The following is a 19,014-nucleotide window of genomic DNA, read 5'->3' on the forward strand; positions in this document are numbered from 1 at the left end:
AGGGGAAAATGGTACATAAGGAACAACAAAAATTTGTTATACATTCTTCCCTAAACTGTCTCTGGTCCTTCACATACATAAATGATTTATTTTGTGGATTTCATTGATATTTGCATAAAAACACTGCTGTCTTTTGCCTTAGGTTGATGGGAAAGACTTAAAAACTGAAACTCCAGGACAACTGATACACCTTTTTAAAATTACTCAGTCGCTATTGAAGGTTTGTATTAATCCTCACAGTCTATAGTTCTGCAGATCTGTTTGTTTATTTTTTATTTAAATAAAAGCATCCTTACATTTTTTTTATTTTTTTTTTCTTTCCTGCATTGAACACACTGGTTACTTGTAAGAGCATTTATATGCTAAATATGTGCTTGCACCAGAGTATCTGCTTGCAGCTGTTGGGATTATGGCATGTAGCAGTGGAAAGTAAAGTGACTAGGACTAACATAGTCATGTAGTTAAGGAACCTTAGTTTTATAGATGGAAAATGCAAATAGGTCAAAAATTGGTTAGATGTTTTAAGTTAATGGTAATGATTTTAATTTTAATAGAAGTTTTTGTAGTAGGTTGATATTTTACAGTAAATAAAAATGTCACCATGAATGAAAAAACACCACCATCCTAAAACTGATCCTATAAATCTATCATAGTTTCCAGTATTTACTCAAAAATGTACTGAAAGTAAGAAATAACAGCAGCATAGGTTAGTGCATTCGTTTTTGAGAGGCTTTTAAACTGTTTTTAATTCTTGGCGGTATGCTTTTGAATGTTTAAGGTAGCCCTATAGGATAAATTACTAAAGAAGATATTTCAACAATCTGAACTTCTTGACTGTCGTCATGGGGGAAAATGGGAGTGGTTTCATTTGTTTAAAGAGAGAAAATCGATTTTGTAGATGTTTTCATCATTTTAAACCAGGTCTATGGAATAATCTTTTAATTTATGTTAATAGTCAATATTTCTTTGTTTATTATACTTTTTTTTTTCCCAGATGAAAGCTCAAGAGGTAGAACTGGCACTAGAAGAAGTTGAAAAAGCTGGGGAAGAGCAAGCCAAATGTGGTAAGCAAGCCTTTTTATGCTGTTCCTAAATGATTTGTCAAATGTATTTTTTAGATGTTTTTTCTAAGTTTAGGGAACTGAATAAAATACCAACCGCTCTCAAGTCAATTGCTTTAGTGAAGCCAAATATTTAAAGACTGAGGTTAACCATTGTTGTTATGTACTTTTACCTTGTTAGGTAATTCACTATATTTGTTATGTTTTAACAGAAAATGAATTTAAAACAAAGGTGATAAAACTTCAAAATGAATTAGAGGTATGTTTTAAAATTTTCTTAGTTTATAAAGTGCTGTTTGGTGCGTTTTTTTAAAATGAGGTTTTTTAGACTGGTATTTTAATCAAGTAAAGAAATGTAATAGCCTTACATTTTAGCTAGTGCTTCTTATTGATTTTTGAATATTCACCAGTCTCAGGTTTGCAAAGAGCTGTATGTAACATCATTTTTTTTTATATACTTGAATAAATCCCATTTACTTTTAGAGATTTCTGGGTTTTGTTAAAAGAAACCAGTGAACCCTTCCTGTTGCTTTTCCTGAATGTTAGGAATGTTAGTCTTGGCATCTGCTTTGGCTTTTTAGTTCCTTCTATTTTGAAGAACTGTACTATATTTATGATGTTATTTTAATGCTCTTAAGATGGCACAGAGATCTGCTGGTGGTCGTGATACTCGTTTTTTGCGTGATGAGATCCACCAACTGGAAAAACAATTAGAACAAAAAGAGAGACAGTTAACAGATATAGAAAAAGAATTGGAAAAAGAGAAGAAAGTGAATGAACAGGTAAGATCAACCTCAGATTGACATCTCTAAAAGCTGTCCTGGCACATCTTTTGAAAAGTTAATATTCTGAAGAGAGCCTCTGAAATTAAACAAAATACTGGTGAAATAGGACTGCTCTGTATTTGTTTTTTGTTTTGTTTCTGGACTTCTTTGTTTTCATAGTTTGTGGTGTTAGTGATGCATATAACGGTTTTAAATCTTGTTCTAGCTTAGTCTTCGAAATGAAGATGCCGAAAATGAAAACATCAAATTAAGGAGAGAGGTTAGTAAAGAATTATTGCCGATTGACTGTAGTTTTAACTCTATTTATAAATATATTATTAGCTTTCTGTATTTATAATCTTTGGTGTGGCATGATGTTTAATTCTGTTTTAGAACGTTTCCTAGTTACTGGTACAAACATAATATGGAATTTTAATCACATTTAGCAAATGTATAGTATGTCTGCTCCAGTGAAACTTAGTTAATTGAGGTCAGGAGGTGTCTACATTTGAATTTACATAGTCCTACTGTGCATTAATTTTGTCTGAATTTTGTGTTTTGAATTTTTAGGTTTTTTCTTAAATACTATTGACAAATAGAATTGGTGGGTATTAGACAGGATTCAGTTTATGCTTGCTGCTTTGCTATGATTGTTTGATTGGTTAATACCTGTAATCTTGGCCTCTGAGAGAATAAAACAGATAGCAAAAGTTAAATTAATCTCCTGGGGGGGGAGAACTTTGAGAATCATTCCTCAAAATGCCCTTTTATGTATTTGTGTGTATATATATATGTACATTCATGCACAGGTATATAGAAAACTGTATTTATTTTGTCTCTTCATTGATTCCTATTTAGTCTTACTAAAGCAAAGATTATTTCTAATGTTCTTCATGCTTTGTTCTCTTGGTCTTGATCTCTCCTTTTTAATCTGAAGAAAAAACACATAAAGAAAAAGGTGAGACTTATAAGTTTTTTAAAAGCATACTCTAGCAATTTGGATGGGTTTTGACCATCTTAGCTCTTTGTGTTAGCTTGCTAGAAAAACAAGAACTTTGTCTTCAACTCTGCAAAATAGATTTAAGTTTTAATTGCTTTCTATGCAGAATGAACAGTTGCGTCAGGATGTAGTTGACTATCAGAAGCAAATAGATTCTCAAAAAGAAACAATTCTGTTGAGAAGAGGAGAGGATTCTGATTACAGATCACAGTTGTCCAAGAAGAACTTTGAGCTTGTCCAGTATTTGGATGAAATTCAGGTAAAATCTATGCATGCTACTGCGTATTTATTAGACTGTTACTGACAATAGTGTTTTTCACAAAGCTATGTTAATTTACACATCAAGCCATGTTGGGTAAAGGAATTCATACTGCAGTTGGGTCCTGTGATGCATATACTCTGTATCCCTAAATCTGACAGAGATAATGAAGTTACTGGCAATGGGAGATACGTCTTTTATTTGCTGTTAGGTTTTATTGTAATTGATGATCTGCAGTTGAAATACTCTGGTATGTGCTAATTACATGTAAGACTTTAAAGTCTTACATTTAAGATAGCTATCAATTACTGCTTATTCAGGTATTAAAATGGGCACTTTTTAAAAGCATCTTTTTCTTTAATTTTGCAGAATTTGACTGAAGCTAATGAGAAGTTAGACATTCAAAACCAAGAAATGAGGAAGAACCTTGAGGAATCAGTGCAAGAAATGGAGAAGATGACTGATGAATATAACAAAATGAAACTAATTGTGCAACAATCTGATATTGTTATGGATCAGTTAAGAAAAGAGAAGGAACACTACAAGTTTCAGGTAAGCACTGACTCATATCATTGAATGTGATTTCTTTTAAGGTTTCTTCTATATTTTCATATTTTAGCTTAAATTAAAAAACATTCAGCATATCCAGTTAAAACCACACATTCTACTGAAATAGCACTCTCAAAAAGTAGTGTGGTGTTTAAATTTGATGCAAATCTTAAAACTTGGCTGCAGATCACAGAATTTTACAAAATGGTAGTCATACTCTGTCCTTAAGAGTCGTGACCTTCCATTGCTGCTGTAATGCCAATCTATTCAATTTTATGTGCTTGATCTAGTGTGTTTGTACATATGCGTTGGTTAAGAAAACATTTTTGTGATGTGGTGTTCATCCAAATGGTATTTCTAGGTTCAGGAGCTTTCAGATCAACTAAAAGCAAAGAATGAGGAAGACGATCCACTCATGGCAGCTGTAAATGCAAAAGTTGAAGAATGGAAGGTATTTTTAAATACTTTTTGATTATTTTTAGGAATTATTTCAAGAGTTCTGATGGCATTTTATCTTCTTTTCAGAAAATCCTAGCTTCAAAAGATGATGAACTCCTAGAGTGTCAGCAAATGTTGTTTAACTTAAAAGAAAAAATGAAAATGGCCCAACTTGATGTAGACAGAAACAGTATACTGGTCCTTCATCAGGTACAGTCTGTGTGAGAAATTGCACACATAGAAATTACCATTCACTAAATATGCTAATGATGAAATAATTATTTAGTCTTTCATAGTTTGCTGATACCAGAATATGTATTATTTTATGCTTGAGAATTACGAGATGGGTTGATTTTTTAAGCTAACTACCAAGTTAGCTTAACAGACAATGCACAAGGGAAACTTCTCTTGCTTGTGTGTATGAACCAAGCTCTTGGTAGTTGATTCTGTTACTTTCATATTTATCTTTTCTAACTATTAGTAGAGTGATTGCTTTAACATCTAAGCATCTATAATTTAATGTTTTTAAATGATAGCTTAGTTTCTGTCCTCTAAATTTGTTAGTCAAAGAAGAGTCTTGATTAAGACTCTAAGAGGCCATAACACGGCCCATTAGGAACCCTGAAATATGCATTATGGAAAGCATACTCTATGATACCAATATGATTTCCTGCCTTGCTTCAAGTTTTTTAAATAAATGTCATGACATTTGTGTTACATGTTGGGCCCTTGTATACTGAGCAGTATGATGAGCTATATTTATGCAGTCTTCCAGAACTAGGGACAGATAGCTTCTGAGGAGAAAAAAAGCCCTTAAGTACAAATCAGCCTGTGATGATCAGAAGAGGAAGGAAACTTTGATAAGCAGTTTTGAGTCTGGTTTTAGCTGACTAGATGGCTGTAGAAGTTGCTTTTTTGGATGACCATCTTTTGCATGATGTTTTGAACAGTTTTATGGAAATAAGCATATTTTTAAAGCAGACACTTAAAAATTAAATCAAGTTACTGCACTGTGTTTTAAATCAAATGGACTGAGCTTGATATGGTTATGTTTAGCTCCTTACCACTTTACTAGGCTCTTTAGATTTGAAATGTGGTTATATTTGTCCTCTAAGAAAACTTGAGCTTTTGTTTTTCATAATATTCATATAAAGTAAGGTTGGCAACTCTTGAGATTTTTACATTATAATTACTTTCTCTAAATTTTTTCCAAGTCTCTTTTTTTATCTTTTTCCTCTTTTTTTTTTTTTTTTTGTTCATCATAGCAAAAAGTAACATTAAGCTCTCTGTGATATTTCTAAAATTCATGTATAAGCACAGAAATAGTGTAACATAAATTGAAGTCACTTTCACAGTCTGTGTGTACTTATGGATGTATATGCATGCAAAGCAGGGGCTGATATGAATTTTTACAAGTTGGATGACTTGCTGAAAGGCAGTATGCAATATAGGTGTCATGTATGATGAGTTGTTAGTCCTTCGTCTTGAACTTGTCTCTCATGGTTCCCAGTGGTAATTGTTTATGAGGAAGCTATAAGAAACATGTATTGTCTAAAACTTTTCATCATACATTGGCTAGCTGTTAGAGAACTGTTCCATTTAAAATTGATATACTAAAATATTGCTTTTATTATTTTTTTGAATGCTTTATTTTTTACTCTTTCTTTTATTTTTCCTTCTTTGACTTCATATACCCAACTTCTATATAATATCTGAACTCTATGTTGTAAGTACAGTATATTTGATGTTCTGTAAGTTGTTTTGTATTAGCTACTGTTAATTTCTTCATTTCCTATGTGGTGTTCTATACTGGTAGCTTGCCTGTCAGTAAAGAGGAATTCTTCAGTGGAGCTTCTTTTTTTGTGTGTGTAGGGTGTGCAAGAGCGAGATGCTCAGATAAGGTTGCTTACTGAACAAGTTGAACAGTATACCAAAGAAATGGAACAAAATGCATTTGTTATCGAGAAATTAAAATATGATCTCCAAAAAGATAAAGGTAACATGACAATTTATTTTAATGTCTATGGAAAGGAAAAGAAACCACAAATTTACTGTGCATTCTTTATTCTCTAAAAATACATAAAAAATATTTGCAATATTTGAGTAATATTAGTTTCTAATTTTTTTGTTAATTTCCATTTATTAAACATTTGTGAAGTTTAAATTTATTCACAGTACTTCAGTGGGCTTTATGGGTAATACAGTGCCTAATAAAATTACAGCTGGTCTGTAAATTTTAGAGGATAACATATAAGGTCTCAGCTCTATCAATATTGCAAATGAGTAGTAATAGCATGTGATTCAAAATAAAGTCTGATGTCATTTAGATGCAGTTACTTCTTATAAATATTATTTGAATGAATGATTGGGGGAAAAATAAAAAGGTCTCGTAGTCTTTTGTTAACTTAGTTAAAAAGAGCAGAAAATGAAGATCTCCTTTGTAACATCTGAAGTGTTTCTTTCTTGCTTAATGGCTGATAACAAGAATTGCTAGTTGAACTGTAAATAGATCAAGGTTTTTCTTTTCAGGTCACTCATCTCTTGCTCAGCAGAATCATATTGGGGATATGCAAGAAAAGTTAAAAAAGCTAGAAGAGAGAACTAAGGATGCTGAGAAATCAGCAGAAATGGCAGAAGCAGATGCTAGAGAAAAGGACAAAGAGCTCGTTGAGGCTCTGAAACGAATGAAAGACTATGAACTGGTAAAGAATTTGTCATAATGGACTGGGTATTTCACCATATTTTTAGGAGATCATGTTTTCCTTCCATTTTTTATTGAATATGTTCTAATTAGAAATTAAATTAATGACTTCTGATGTAGTTTTTTTTTCTTTTCTTTTCTTTCACAATAACATTTAGTGTTCACTGACTGCCTACAATTTGTTAGCCATACTTAAAAATTTTTACAAGTTGTCAGTTTTAACATATTCATGTGGGCTTCTGAAGTCCATTGAACACTCAAGATAAGATTCTTTTGAAGGATTGTCTAGTAAGAGGACTCAATTTTGAAATATGCAGAGAGTCTCTGTAGTCAAAAGATTTGTACAATCTGCTTTTTATTCAGTGACTTCTTTCACTAAGCTTAGTGCAGAAGAGTGATACAGGTTGAAAAACATTTTTTCTTATCTCTGTAATGATGAAAGACAGATTCGTAATTTCTTTTGTTATATCTTCTGTTGGTTGTTTTGTTTTTACTTTCCATTTGGATTTTTACAGGGAGTATATGGTTTGGAAGAGGCTGTTGCTGAAATAAAAGGTTTAAAAAAGCAAATCAAAATACGAGACCATGAGATTGAAACATTAATTAAGGAGGTCAATAAACTTGAACTTAAAATAAATTGTTTTCTTGATGAAAATGAAGAACTCAGAGAGCGCTTAGGTATGCTCTATCCATTAGGTTTTCAATTATTTGTCGTGTAAGAATTGAAATAACTTTATATCATGGAAATCTTTTACTATACTAAGTAACTACTTGGAAGTAATTTTGTATATTCTGCTAATATTTGCAAGTAGCTTTAGTTAGGACAAACTGCATGAATGTACACGACTAAACTTGAATGTACATGACTAAACTTGGCTTACAGGTTGCTTTGACTGAAGAAAGTAGGAGAATAGGTTTTGTAGTGCTTTTTTGGTTTTGATTCCTCTTTGACTGTACACTGTTTAATCAATTTCATAATAAGGTATTTAGAAACCATAACATACTGAAGTTGTAATGCCAGATGGAATAACACAAAGAAAACTTTAGACAGGTTTATTTTTACATAGAAGGATCTAAACATAAATATAGTTAATTTTAGGTGGCATTTTATTCCATTTTGGTTTCTGAGTAACTGAAGTAAAATTACACTTTCTTCTGGTGTTATTACATGGAACATAAGATGTGTGTACGTATATAAAATACATATATTCAATTGTCAACATAATTTTTTTAATTCTACTTGACCAGTTATGTTCTTATTTAAATTAACTGCATTCTAGTGATCAATAACATCAATGTTCCTCCTTAATGAATAATCATAGAGCATATCCTGTGTTTTAGGTCTTGAGCCAAAGACAATGATTGATTTAAATGAATTCAGAAACAGCAAAATACTGAAACAGCAGCAATATAGAGCTGAAAACCAGATTCTTTTGCAAGAGGCAAGTGATAAATCCTATTTTTGTGTAAGAGCTACATAACAAAAATGTATTTGAACAAAACGAAATACTGATCTCTGAATGACAATATGCAGATTGAAAGACTAGAAGAGGAAAGACTTGAACTGAAAAAACAGGTTCGTAGGTTGGCTCAGGAGAAAGGAAGAAGAGTTGCAACAGTAGGTAGGATTTTTTTTTTATTATTATAAACTGTCCTTTCAAAAACATGCTGTCTATACTTATTAATATAGCTATGTTATATTTACTCATTTGTTTAAATTACAAGGCTAAATATATTTCATTGAATCTGTGGGTGCGTTTGTATTTCTGTAGTCTTGCAGCCCTGTAACTTTCTGACTTGTGATGGCTAGTAATACATCACTGTGAGTTGTGTCATTGGTTTGCAGTTCTTAGATGTAGGATGATCTCACCATGATTTCCAGTAAATCTAGATAATATATGAGTTTCAAAAATCTTAAAATTTAAATTCTGCACCACCCAGAGAAGCGTAATATGCTCAGATGGAAAGGTTTACAACTCCTTACTTTGCAGGTAGAAAACTAGAACTCAGATATACTGAATGGAACATATTCCCTTGCTTGGAGATCAATTAAAAGTTCATAATAATTTATTACTTGTACATTTACTTGCAATTAGGGTTGGATGCTGGTGATGTGCAGATGACTAATAGCTTTACTGAAGAGAAGGGAATGAGTAAGAGGAAGTTGGATTTCTTGAACAGACATGATATTGCTGAAGTAAAAGCAAAGGTAGGTTCATAAAGCAAGTTCATAGTCATTTATTGTATTTCTCTTTCAAAATAAAAATAACGTTATTTTGTAAATATCTGTTCAAATATTTCTATAGATGCTTTTATTAACTGCTTTTAAAAAAATTAATGATTTGTAATTTTTTTAGAAGACTAATGAATATTCTATATTGTTTGTGAATATAGGCTAGCAGCTTGTGTAACATGGAAAGGAGAAACACACTTGCAGATAGAGAAGTGCCAGTTAGACTTCTGAAGTCAGAGAAAGATGTAGCAGAGAACAGTAAGGCTGTGGGAAATCTGCCTAGAAGACCATCTGGCATACCTGAGAATTTAGATAACTTGGAAAAAAATAGAAATACTTCTTCGGTTCATTTAGGTTCAAAACATGTGACTGAGTGGCAACTAGTTAATGAAAACTGTAATTCTGAAACTCTTAGTATAAAAGAGCTTTTCATATCACCAGAGCTACAATTTTTACGGGCATTAGGGATAACAGATCATACAGACAATATAGAAATGTCAAAAGACTTACAATTAGATTACACAGATTCATTTTCTGATTATCAGCGAGTGTGTCAGACTTCAGAGGTAAATAACCGAAATTACATAAACAAACCATCTTTTCAGAAGCAAGTATCCATAGCTTCTAATTCAGACCAAACAGGTCAGGAAAATTTTTGCCCAGGACTATCTCTCAGGAAAAACTCTCTGATTCCTTGTGCCTCTGCTCTTGGAAAGCCAGCAACGCACAAAACACAAATAATGACATTGAATGATAAGCAAGACTCTTTGCAAGTAAAATTTTCTAATCTAACTACCTTTCAAGAAGACAGAGAAGGAAAGAAATGCCCAAGAGAATTGCTGAAAGTAAAAACTGTGGAAAGTGGACTTGAGAATGGACAGTCAGAACACTTGGGTCAGGTAGATCCTGTTGAAAATGTCATAGAGCAATTGAGGAGAGAATTAGCCCTTCTTAGATTACAGGTGAGATACCTTTATAGTATGTGTATGTTTATATCTATTGCAGATAGTTAGAAGATAAATTCAAATAATAAAAATGTGTTAGGTTACTTTCATCTTTATTAATTGAAGCTTTAAAGGATAGTTCTTATAGAATTGGGATTTTTTTTTTTTTTTTTTCATAAAAAAAGTGCCAAGTCATTAATTTGCAGTTTATTTGTTGACATAGGGTTGAAAAATGTAGGCATATATTTTAATTCTGCTGGTGGAAGAAGTTTGCAAAACACCTGTGCACTTGCATGTAGATGGGTGTGAAGAAAGCAGTTTTTATTCTAAGACCTTACACATGTCTGTGTAAACAAAGTACTCATCACTTTTCTTATTAGTGCATACAGCCTTGCATCTCATAAAAATCAGTTGTTGGAACTGTATTTTAAACAGCATAGTTTGAGGATTATTTTTTTTTTTTTAAATAAATACAGAGAAACATACATGGTAATTTACATACGTTAGTTGAATGAAGTAGGGACTGAATCAGTCTTTTGGTATGAAAGATAGAAGATGAGATTCCTGTTAAACGATGCAGATGTTTTTTAACTAGAGGGTATCTCCTACCTCCGGAGAGAACAGAGAGTGTAAAGTTAGACTTTTGGAATAGAGAAAGGCCTTTCCTTCTGGGAAGTTCCTGAGCTGGTGATTCTATCCTTTTATCCTCTTCCCTGCCCACTGAGAAAGATAATGTGTATATATTTTCAGATAAAAATATTTCCAATGAAAAATTCCATTACTTATTAAAATGATGTCTAATAATAAAATCTTTTAGGTTCTCAAATGGGTTTTTGAAAACTTCTTTATGGTCAGTGAATGAATGGGTTGATTTCAGGATGCTTGTTGTGGTTTCTTTTGTTCACACAATAAATCATATTAAAAAAAATTAGTCACTGGTAGCTTCCTGAAGTGGTTCCTTGAAATGCTGTGTTAGTTTCTGTATAGTGGAGGACATAGCTTTGATTGCTAGAGATACATTTGAGGCATGGATCAAGCCAGTCCCTCAGAGTCTCACAGACTTTGGTCTGTACCAGGCTGTTGCAACTGTTGCATGACCCAAGAATATATGTTTCTCTAGACCGTGTTATATGGGATACATCTTGTATAATTCTTCCAGTGGAACCATCTCTGTTGCTGTTGCATTTCAGGCAGGAGACTCATATGTGGACTGGGAAATTTTCATGAAGGCTTACTCCAGATTTACTCCAAAAAAGGCTGGGATTAGAACATTAGATTGCTAAAATTAGAGTGTGTGTATTTTTTGTTGGGGAGAAACCATCAAAGAGTGTGATGAGGAAACATAATGGTTACAATGTATAAGATAAGCAAATAGGTCTTTCATATCTTTAACTGAAATGTTGTGGAACTGCTGTCATTTTTGTTGAGCCTGTTGAGCTATGTAATTGATCAGTGGAAAGTATGTGTCTATATACATCAGACTTTTTGCAATTATACAAGTTTTTCCATGCTACAGGAGTATGCTTTGCTGCTGTGATTTCTCTTCAAATACTGTGTTAGACAAGCTGTAGAATGAATAATGCCTACTAATTGCATTTTCAGTAGAAAATAAGTAGTGGGTTTTTTTTATATTTTGGAAGATAAGTCTTGGAAATATTTTTTTGTATACAAATGGAGTTAGAATCCTATACTAATAACTTACTGTTGGATTTTTGTTTTAGAATGAGCAGATATCCAGAGATTTGTTGATCAAGAGTTTGCTAAATAGTTACACAGAATTAAATCTTGAAAGATGCAGAAGTCAGACAGTCCAGGTAGTACAGGGTTTAAAAAAACCCAGGATAAATATTTATATAAAGTTTATTCATGGTTTAAATAACTTTTTTCCTGATAGTCTTGTTGATGTGAAGATTGTTGCCTTCTTTATAACATTTCGTTTTAGTTTACATGATGTGTAATTTCACTGTTGAATATATATGGATTAGCAATCTTTTCAAGCATTTATTCTCATTTAACCACAGTCTTATGCAAATTCTAATAGTAAAATTCCTGAATTGTAATTTTTGAATCTTCTTTGACCTTTTCTTTAGAATGAGTATCTTGCCAATGAATTAAGCATGAGAGAGAGAGATTTGGAGAAGAATAGGACTGTAATAGCCAAATTTCAATCTAAATGTAAGTTACAACCTGTTTTATAACTAGGGAATATTATCAGGTACCTGCAAAAAGTTTGCTTATTTAGTTGTTCTGTTTCTGTAATTGTGATCACAAATATCTGACTTCACAGTTTCTGTTTCAAATGCATTTTACTTTGGTATCTTTTACAATAATTGAATTTGCTGTGTACCTAGAAGGTTATCATACAGTAGTTCTGATATACTTCTGAACTGTGGAAATTATTGTGAATTGATCTGGGTGTGAACACAATGACTTCAAAACAATGAATGTAAATGGTATTTATTGAATTGGAAATTCTTTGAATTCTCATTAATTGTTTGTTGTTGTTTTGTTTTCTTAATTTTGTGTTTGTATTAGTGTATATCTTTGTGTGCGTATGTATAAATACAATTATAGTGTTGCTAATTTTAAACTTAAAGTAGTGATAGTACATGAAACATATATTCACACTAAATACATTGAAGTAGGATCTCTCCTGTTTTTCCTTCCTGAATCAGACCTAATAAGGACTTTAAGTCTGTGAGTGATCCCAATTATAACAGTTATACAATTTACTTGTGTAATTGTAGTGCTTTTCTGGCTCCAAAGAATTGCTGGGGAATTAAACCTACTTGCTGCATACGTATATATGTCTGTTAGCTGAAGTGCACTGCTTGAAAACTCTGAAATAAAAATAATGCTAATTTCTCTAGACAAGAATCTTATTTTTTTCCAGAGAATGTGAACTCTAAAAATTCTTTTTGACTTTTCAAAATAGTTTTGGTGAAACTGCTCAAACTGTTCCAAATTTTTCAGTTCAATCCTGGGTTCCATGAAGCATTTAATTTTGTTGGTATTTCTCCAGCAAAATACACTCTCGATATTCCTAGCAGCTCTACTTTTAACTTCCTAATTGATTATATATAATATGAACATGCTTTTTATATACCAAATCAACAAGTATTATGATGAAATGTCCTAGGAAGCCTTAAATCATTTGTCAGTGCTTTTAGACACATTTACAATTTTTGTTACAGTAAAAGAATTGTCAGAAGAGAATAAACAACTTGAACAAGGAATGAAAGAAATACTGCAAGCTGTCAAGGAAATGCAGAAGGATCCTAGTGTGAAGGGAGGAGAAACAGCCATAATAATCCCTAGTCTGGATCGTTTAGTTAACGTAAGGCTTTCTTTTTTCCCTCCTCAGTTGTTGGGTGATTGTATAATCAAATAGCAGCTTCCTTAGTTACATGTAGGAGTACATAGTGTGACAGCTCTTTAAAAATGCAAATGAAAAATACACAGCAACAAGAGATTGCCAATAAGAATTAGAAAAAAAAGAAAAATCTTCAGCTGAATAGTATGAAAATATCTTTCGCAAGTTTCTTGTCCCAGTCATAAAGCTTAAAGAAAAGTTCATTTGCATGTCTTTTATCTCTATAGGACATGCAGTAAATGTTTAAGAAAAATTATTTATTCAAACATCTTACCAAAAAAATAATGTTTTTACAGGAAAATATAACCATTTATATCATAGTTTATGGCTTATATACCATAAAGAAACTGATAAGTAGATTTAAAAATGTTAAAATTTCATGCATTTGTTGATTTCATGCGGTCTAAACTTGAGGGCTCCAGTTTATTATGAAAAAAACAAAGCTTCTCTGCACTTTTTCTCTGTTAATTAAATATTTACTGCATTAGGCAATGGAGTCAAAGAATTCAGAGGGAATCTTTGATGCTAGTGTGCACTTGAAAGCTCAGGTTGACCAGCTTACAGGACGAAATGAAGAATTAAGACAGGAACTGAAACAGACTCAGAAGGAGGCAACAAATTTCTCTAATCAGCTATCAAATGCAAATGAAAAGGTATATACTGTATTTTATACAATTTATTTTGTACTTGAAAAGTGGCTGCTCTTGTAAGTTAGAACAAAACCATACAATCTATAAGATAATGAATTTAGCTTATGTAAACAGTATAATTATACAAATCTTAATTAAATTTATGTATTTGATCTACCAATTTCTCAATTTTAATTTTGGATCTTACTCTTCTTAACGTTACTTTATCCTTAGAATATCTTGTTATGTTAAACACCAAGCATGTATATCTTTTGGGCCCCAGATTTATTTCTTCAAAAAGCCAGTAGTCTTGCATTTGTTATTTATAAATAAGTAACAGAGATTAAGTGTTCTAAACTGATGAATCATTCTCTAAAATGCTATATCTTGTTTTAAGTTGTACAGTTGATTCTGTGGAATGCTTCTTCCAGGGCAAGAATGAGGAATGGAGTATTATCTTACAAGAAGCCAAATTTACATTTGCGTTTTAAAACAGCTTTGGTGATGCAAAAAGATTTGACAGTAACTAATATTCTAAAATAGTGGTTTTTGTACTGTTAGAGTAAAGAACCAGGGAGCTTTTAAGAAGTTCAATGAAAAGGCAAAGGTTTAGAATAAACCATCAAATAACCATTGTAATAATTCTTTCCAAATTTCACCTTTTTATACAGAATAGAAACTGTGTTTTAAACAATTCGGAATAAAACTGTGGTGAATCCTCAGATATACAATGCTGCCCTAATCACTGGAGTCATTTGGTAAATTTGGCTTAAGATATTATGCATTTAAAGATTTATGAAATCACAGCATTTTTAAAAGGTTACTTTAAAGAGTGTTTGAATGCTTTAGAGTGGAAGTGGAAGTGAAATTGTTAATAAAAACTGCTACAGCACAAGAAAACAATGTATTTTCCATCAGTTGTATTTTTTTTTTAATAGAGTAGCAAGAGATACTTCTTTATGTTTTTGTTTATTTTCTTTAGATTGCACAACTAAAAAATGAAATTCACTTATTAAGTCAGTCAGAAGGTGCCACTGCTGTCTTCCAAACAGTGAATCTTCCAGAAGGAATGGTTCCTTCAAGTGTTAATATGATTAATTCCCTGAATGAATATTTAATACATCTTATACAGGTAACCCATTTACTCCTTTATGTCAAGAATATTTGTAACATACAACTAATTCCACCAAAATATAGTACCATGCCATAGTATAGACATAGGAATACTCTCCAAAATTATTTTGATGTTCTGACATCCAGTAAACTCTTTGGGCTGTTCTGGTTATTAAAACTGTAAGTATTTTGCTTTGTTGTAAACCTGAAAGGTAATACTTAATTACATTTTTTTACAACAATTCAGATTTTTTTGTTTTAAATCTGAGTTTTGATCTAAATATTTGCATGCTCGTCCTTCTACTTATTCAGTTGCGCTCTTTCTATTAGAAATTCTGTCTTACTGCTGTCTGGATTCCACACCTGAGTCTGCACGTGCAAATCCTACTCTGAACAGTTTTTCTTTATACAGCAATGGTCTCTATTTATTTACCATATGAATTTTCATCCCATTATTTGTCAAAAATACGTCAACATTTGTAAAAAGAGGCATCAATACATTGAAACCAAAGCCAGTGATTCCCATGGGAAGCATACCAGACAAGCATACAGTAAAGACGACTCTTTGCAAATTGGAGAAAAAAGAACTTACCTCTTTATTATTATTAAATTATTTTATTCTGTCTTTTATCACTTTTGTTGATTAGAGAATATTTTTCAACTGTATATGATTATAAAATAGAAGAGTATTTGGGAACATGAGAAGAAAACCTCTCTTTCCAGTTAGATTCTCAATATTTGTGTGCTCACAACATGTCATGGTGGTTTGAACTTTGAGGGCTGTAATCCACAGTGCAATTATGCATTATTTCACACCTATTAATACAAATGCCAAAGTTTATTGGACTTTTTTTCATCTGTTGCTTCTAAAGAAAATCCACATTTTTTTATCTGTGGTTCACACAGTTCATGACAGAAGCATCTATCATGAAAATCACAAGGGACAACTGGCATTTCGATTAATCCTTTCACATTTAAAACCTATATTAATCACCTTGATATTTTTATTTGGAAAATACTCTTTAGGAACTGGAAAATAAAGAACAGTTACTTAAACAATTAGAAGATGCAGTAGAAGACTACAAGCGAAAATTTGCAGTAATTCGTCATCAACAAGGCTTGCTGTATAAAGAATATCAAAGGTATAGTTCTCTAATGAATGATGAAAGTTCAACTATCCAAATGTTTAATAATTTTGAATACAAGATTTGCTGCTGTGTTGAAATAGTTTTTTGGTTAATGTCATAAATGCTATTTTTCTTGCATATGGACTGCAGATATATTTTATTTAGTCCTGTAAAGATTCCGAAAACTCTTACAAAAACATTTTCTGCTGGACTTTTTTTATATTTCATACTTTATAATGAGGATTGCATTGGGTTTTCTGTATCCAGTAGCTGGTGTTTTATTAGAACCTTGTATTACAGACTCTTTAGTCTCATTTTCTTTTGCTTTCAAGTGTGGATCCTAACAGTTTTTCTGAGTGGAAAAGAAATAAAACTGTTATCCAAATACAGTCAGAGATCTCTGTCGCAAAATTTCAGATCATCAGGACTTCATAGTTGTTTTTCTTTCAGATCCTTAGTTCCTATATATGCTTCATTGAATCTAATTTCTATAAAATTCTTCTTATGGTCAAGAAAAAGGATATTCATCTGTTAGGAGCATAGAGATGCATATGGTGATTTGGGTTCTTCAATTAATAGAGTATTAGTTGTGTCCTCTCTAGATTGGATGAACAATGACTGGACAGCTTTTGGAATAAGGGCGTTTTATCTTTTAGGACCTTCTGTTTGTATTTTGAATCAGTTAAGTCTTCCCGGATAACATTATCTCTATTTGAGGCATTAAAGCTATCAGCTTTTTGAAAATATTTGAGGCTATATTTTGAAAATAAATGAGGCTATAATATACTGCCTCATTTACTACTAGATTAGATATCTACAGTTACATGAATAAAATGATGATTCAAGTCTCCTTCTGGAAACCTGTTACAGATTGAAGTTAGTGAAGGAGATTCTTTGACTTGGCATCTCATAAAGATTTACTTTCAGAGCATTTTCTTTCCTTTTCCTCCATTTTCTTCCACTATGGAAGAAACAAAGAGATCTTCTTTGAAAATGCTACTTCTTAAATACCCTGATTACTTATTAGACGTGTATAAACAGATCATAGTCTTTTTTATTTCCAAATAAATAAATAAAAGTGGGTAGAAAAGAGTAGTTCGGGCCAAAACGGAGATGAATCTTTTTTATGTTTTTGTTTTTCACTGAAATAAAAAAACTAGGGTGGGAAGTTACGTCCTTTATGCATCTGAAATAGAAGTAATGCAGTAGAATGAAAGATCTGCAAAACTGTTGAAAAAATTGAGTCAATATTACAGCCATTGCCTGCCCTTTTGTTTAGAAGTCTGACCTTTAGTGAAGAATTTGGATATGGGAAACCTTAATTTAATTCTGTCTACTTCCTGAGGGAAATTTGAACTGATACCTTTCAACAAAAAAGCCAACTACTATGCTGTGGGAAATTATCAGAGGACGAACGAGTAATCTTTTCCTTATCATACTGTAGCATCCTGTATGATTAATTAAAAATACTTCAAAATCAACTTAGGTATCCTGTCTCTCAGGAACTGCAGAAGCCTTGTTGCCCTTTCAAGTTGTTTCTCTTAGCTAATGAATCTACAAGTTCTTCATGCAAAGGAAACAGTTATTGAAAGAGTCACTGATTATTTGCGAAACCATTTTATCTAGTTGTAAATCTTAACAGCCAAATTACCTGGCACGGTTGTGAATACCTGCTGAAATCTGCTGGGCCTAGTCTGCTTCAAAAAGAAAAGGCCTGATTCCAGGCTCACAGCATGCTAAGTTCCAGTAGTAGGTTTTTTGTCTCCCTTCTTATAAAAGGGAGACCTGGAGTTTCCAGAAAGGTACTTAAAGTGGAAATGGTTTTATTTGCAAAGTTTTAAACTTCACCTGTCTTCATAAAGACAAGTGCAAGAAATCCATTAATATGAAGTACACGAATGCGTAGTTTAAAGCAGATTAAATCCCATGTGTGTATGTTTCTGCGGAGTAAGGCATCTCTATCTCTGAACTATAGTACACATGTGAAGAAGGGCTAAGACACTTTAAGAATTATTTTCATCATTAAAGCAGCTGCAGCCAAACAGAGGGGATAGATTTTCTGTAATCCATTTACAGTTTATAATGTCTTTTTCAAATTACATTACTGCCAAAAATAAGTATCTTTGTTTGCAATATTTCAGGGTTGCTGTTTTAGTTACAGCTTTAAAAATCATCAAGTCTTTCATCATTCTAAATGAAAATATTTAATTACTGTTTTAGTCAAAAGGAAAGCTGGCAGAAAGAATCAGAAGATATGAAAGAGGAAAAGAAAAAACTGGAAGAGCAAAAAGAACAGGATGCTGCAAAAATAAAGGCATATTCTGTAAGTAATTTTGTTGCTTTTATTTTTCAAAGAGGTTTTAATACATAGAACAGAGGTTTTAATACAGTACTGTCACTTGTGAGATGGGGAGAATGTTGCAGGGAAAATTTGCACAATTCACATCAAATCAGAAGAGAAGTGTTTTACTGATTTATCAGTGGAATGTAAATAACTAGCAATCAGTGAACTATACATTCAGGATCAGCAACAACAATACGAAAGGTAAATCACAATATTAAGGCACATACAAAATGTTGCTATAGACCTAAAAATCTCTAAACACCATTCAGGAATTAATCCCAAATATTTCTCATCCCACTCGTCCACATTGACACAGTTATATTCACTCCTGGTCCCTTCAGGTTACCAGCATACACCCCCTTTCCTGAGGGTGCAAGTCCACTGTCTACACACCCCTCTTGTGGGTGCCCTGGGGTGCTGTGTACATGTGGGGGTGCTCTGCTGTTATGTGTACCTGTGTGCCTCCCTGCAGTCTGCTA

The 19,014-nt window shown here is 32.3% G+C and overlaps 1 protein-coding gene across 5 annotated transcripts in view; it reads left to right on the forward strand.

Annotated features, from left to right (window-relative positions):
- Window positions 1-19,014, forward strand: part of CEP290 (centrosomal protein 290) — a 51,290-nt gene that overhangs the window by 3,027 nt on the left and 29,249 nt on the right. For 4 of the 5 annotated variants that reach the window (XM_042793393.1, XM_042793396.1, XM_042793394.1 and 1 more), the window contains exons 4-25: window positions 143-220; window positions 995-1,064; window positions 1,274-1,320; window positions 1,700-1,843; window positions 2,052-2,105; window positions 2,763-2,783; window positions 2,932-3,084; window positions 3,454-3,636; window positions 3,995-4,084; window positions 4,159-4,281; window positions 5,944-6,067; window positions 6,601-6,773; window positions 7,288-7,450; window positions 8,114-8,214; window positions 8,307-8,394; window positions 8,869-8,981; window positions 12,040-12,124; window positions 13,144-13,286; window positions 13,811-13,975; window positions 14,934-15,083; window positions 16,091-16,206; window positions 18,412-18,514. In XM_042793393.1, coding sequence (XP_042649327.1) covers window positions 143-220; window positions 995-1,064; window positions 1,274-1,320; window positions 1,700-1,843; window positions 2,052-2,105; window positions 2,763-2,783; window positions 2,932-3,084; window positions 3,454-3,636; window positions 3,995-4,084; window positions 4,159-4,281; window positions 5,944-6,067; window positions 6,601-6,773; window positions 7,288-7,450; window positions 8,114-8,214; window positions 8,307-8,394; window positions 8,869-8,981; window positions 12,040-12,124; window positions 13,144-13,286; window positions 13,811-13,975; window positions 14,934-15,083; window positions 16,091-16,206; window positions 18,412-18,514 — 2,487 coding nt within the window. The remainder of the gene's footprint in view (window positions 1-142; window positions 221-994; window positions 1,065-1,273; window positions 1,321-1,699; window positions 1,844-2,051; window positions 2,106-2,762; window positions 2,784-2,931; window positions 3,085-3,453; window positions 3,637-3,994; window positions 4,085-4,158; window positions 4,282-5,943; window positions 6,068-6,600; window positions 6,774-7,287; window positions 7,451-8,113; window positions 8,215-8,306; window positions 8,395-8,868; window positions 8,982-12,039; window positions 12,125-13,143; window positions 13,287-13,810; window positions 13,976-14,933; window positions 15,084-16,090; window positions 16,207-18,411; window positions 18,515-19,014) is intronic. The other variant, XM_042793395.1, reaches the window with a different exon arrangement.

This window comes from Tyto alba, unplaced genomic scaffold, assembly GCF_018691265.1.
Source record: "Tyto alba isolate M040663 unplaced genomic scaffold, T.alba_DEE_v4.0 Super-Scaffold_2, whole genome shotgun sequence".
NCBI lineage: Eukaryota > Metazoa > Chordata > Aves > Strigiformes > Tytonidae > Tyto > Tyto alba.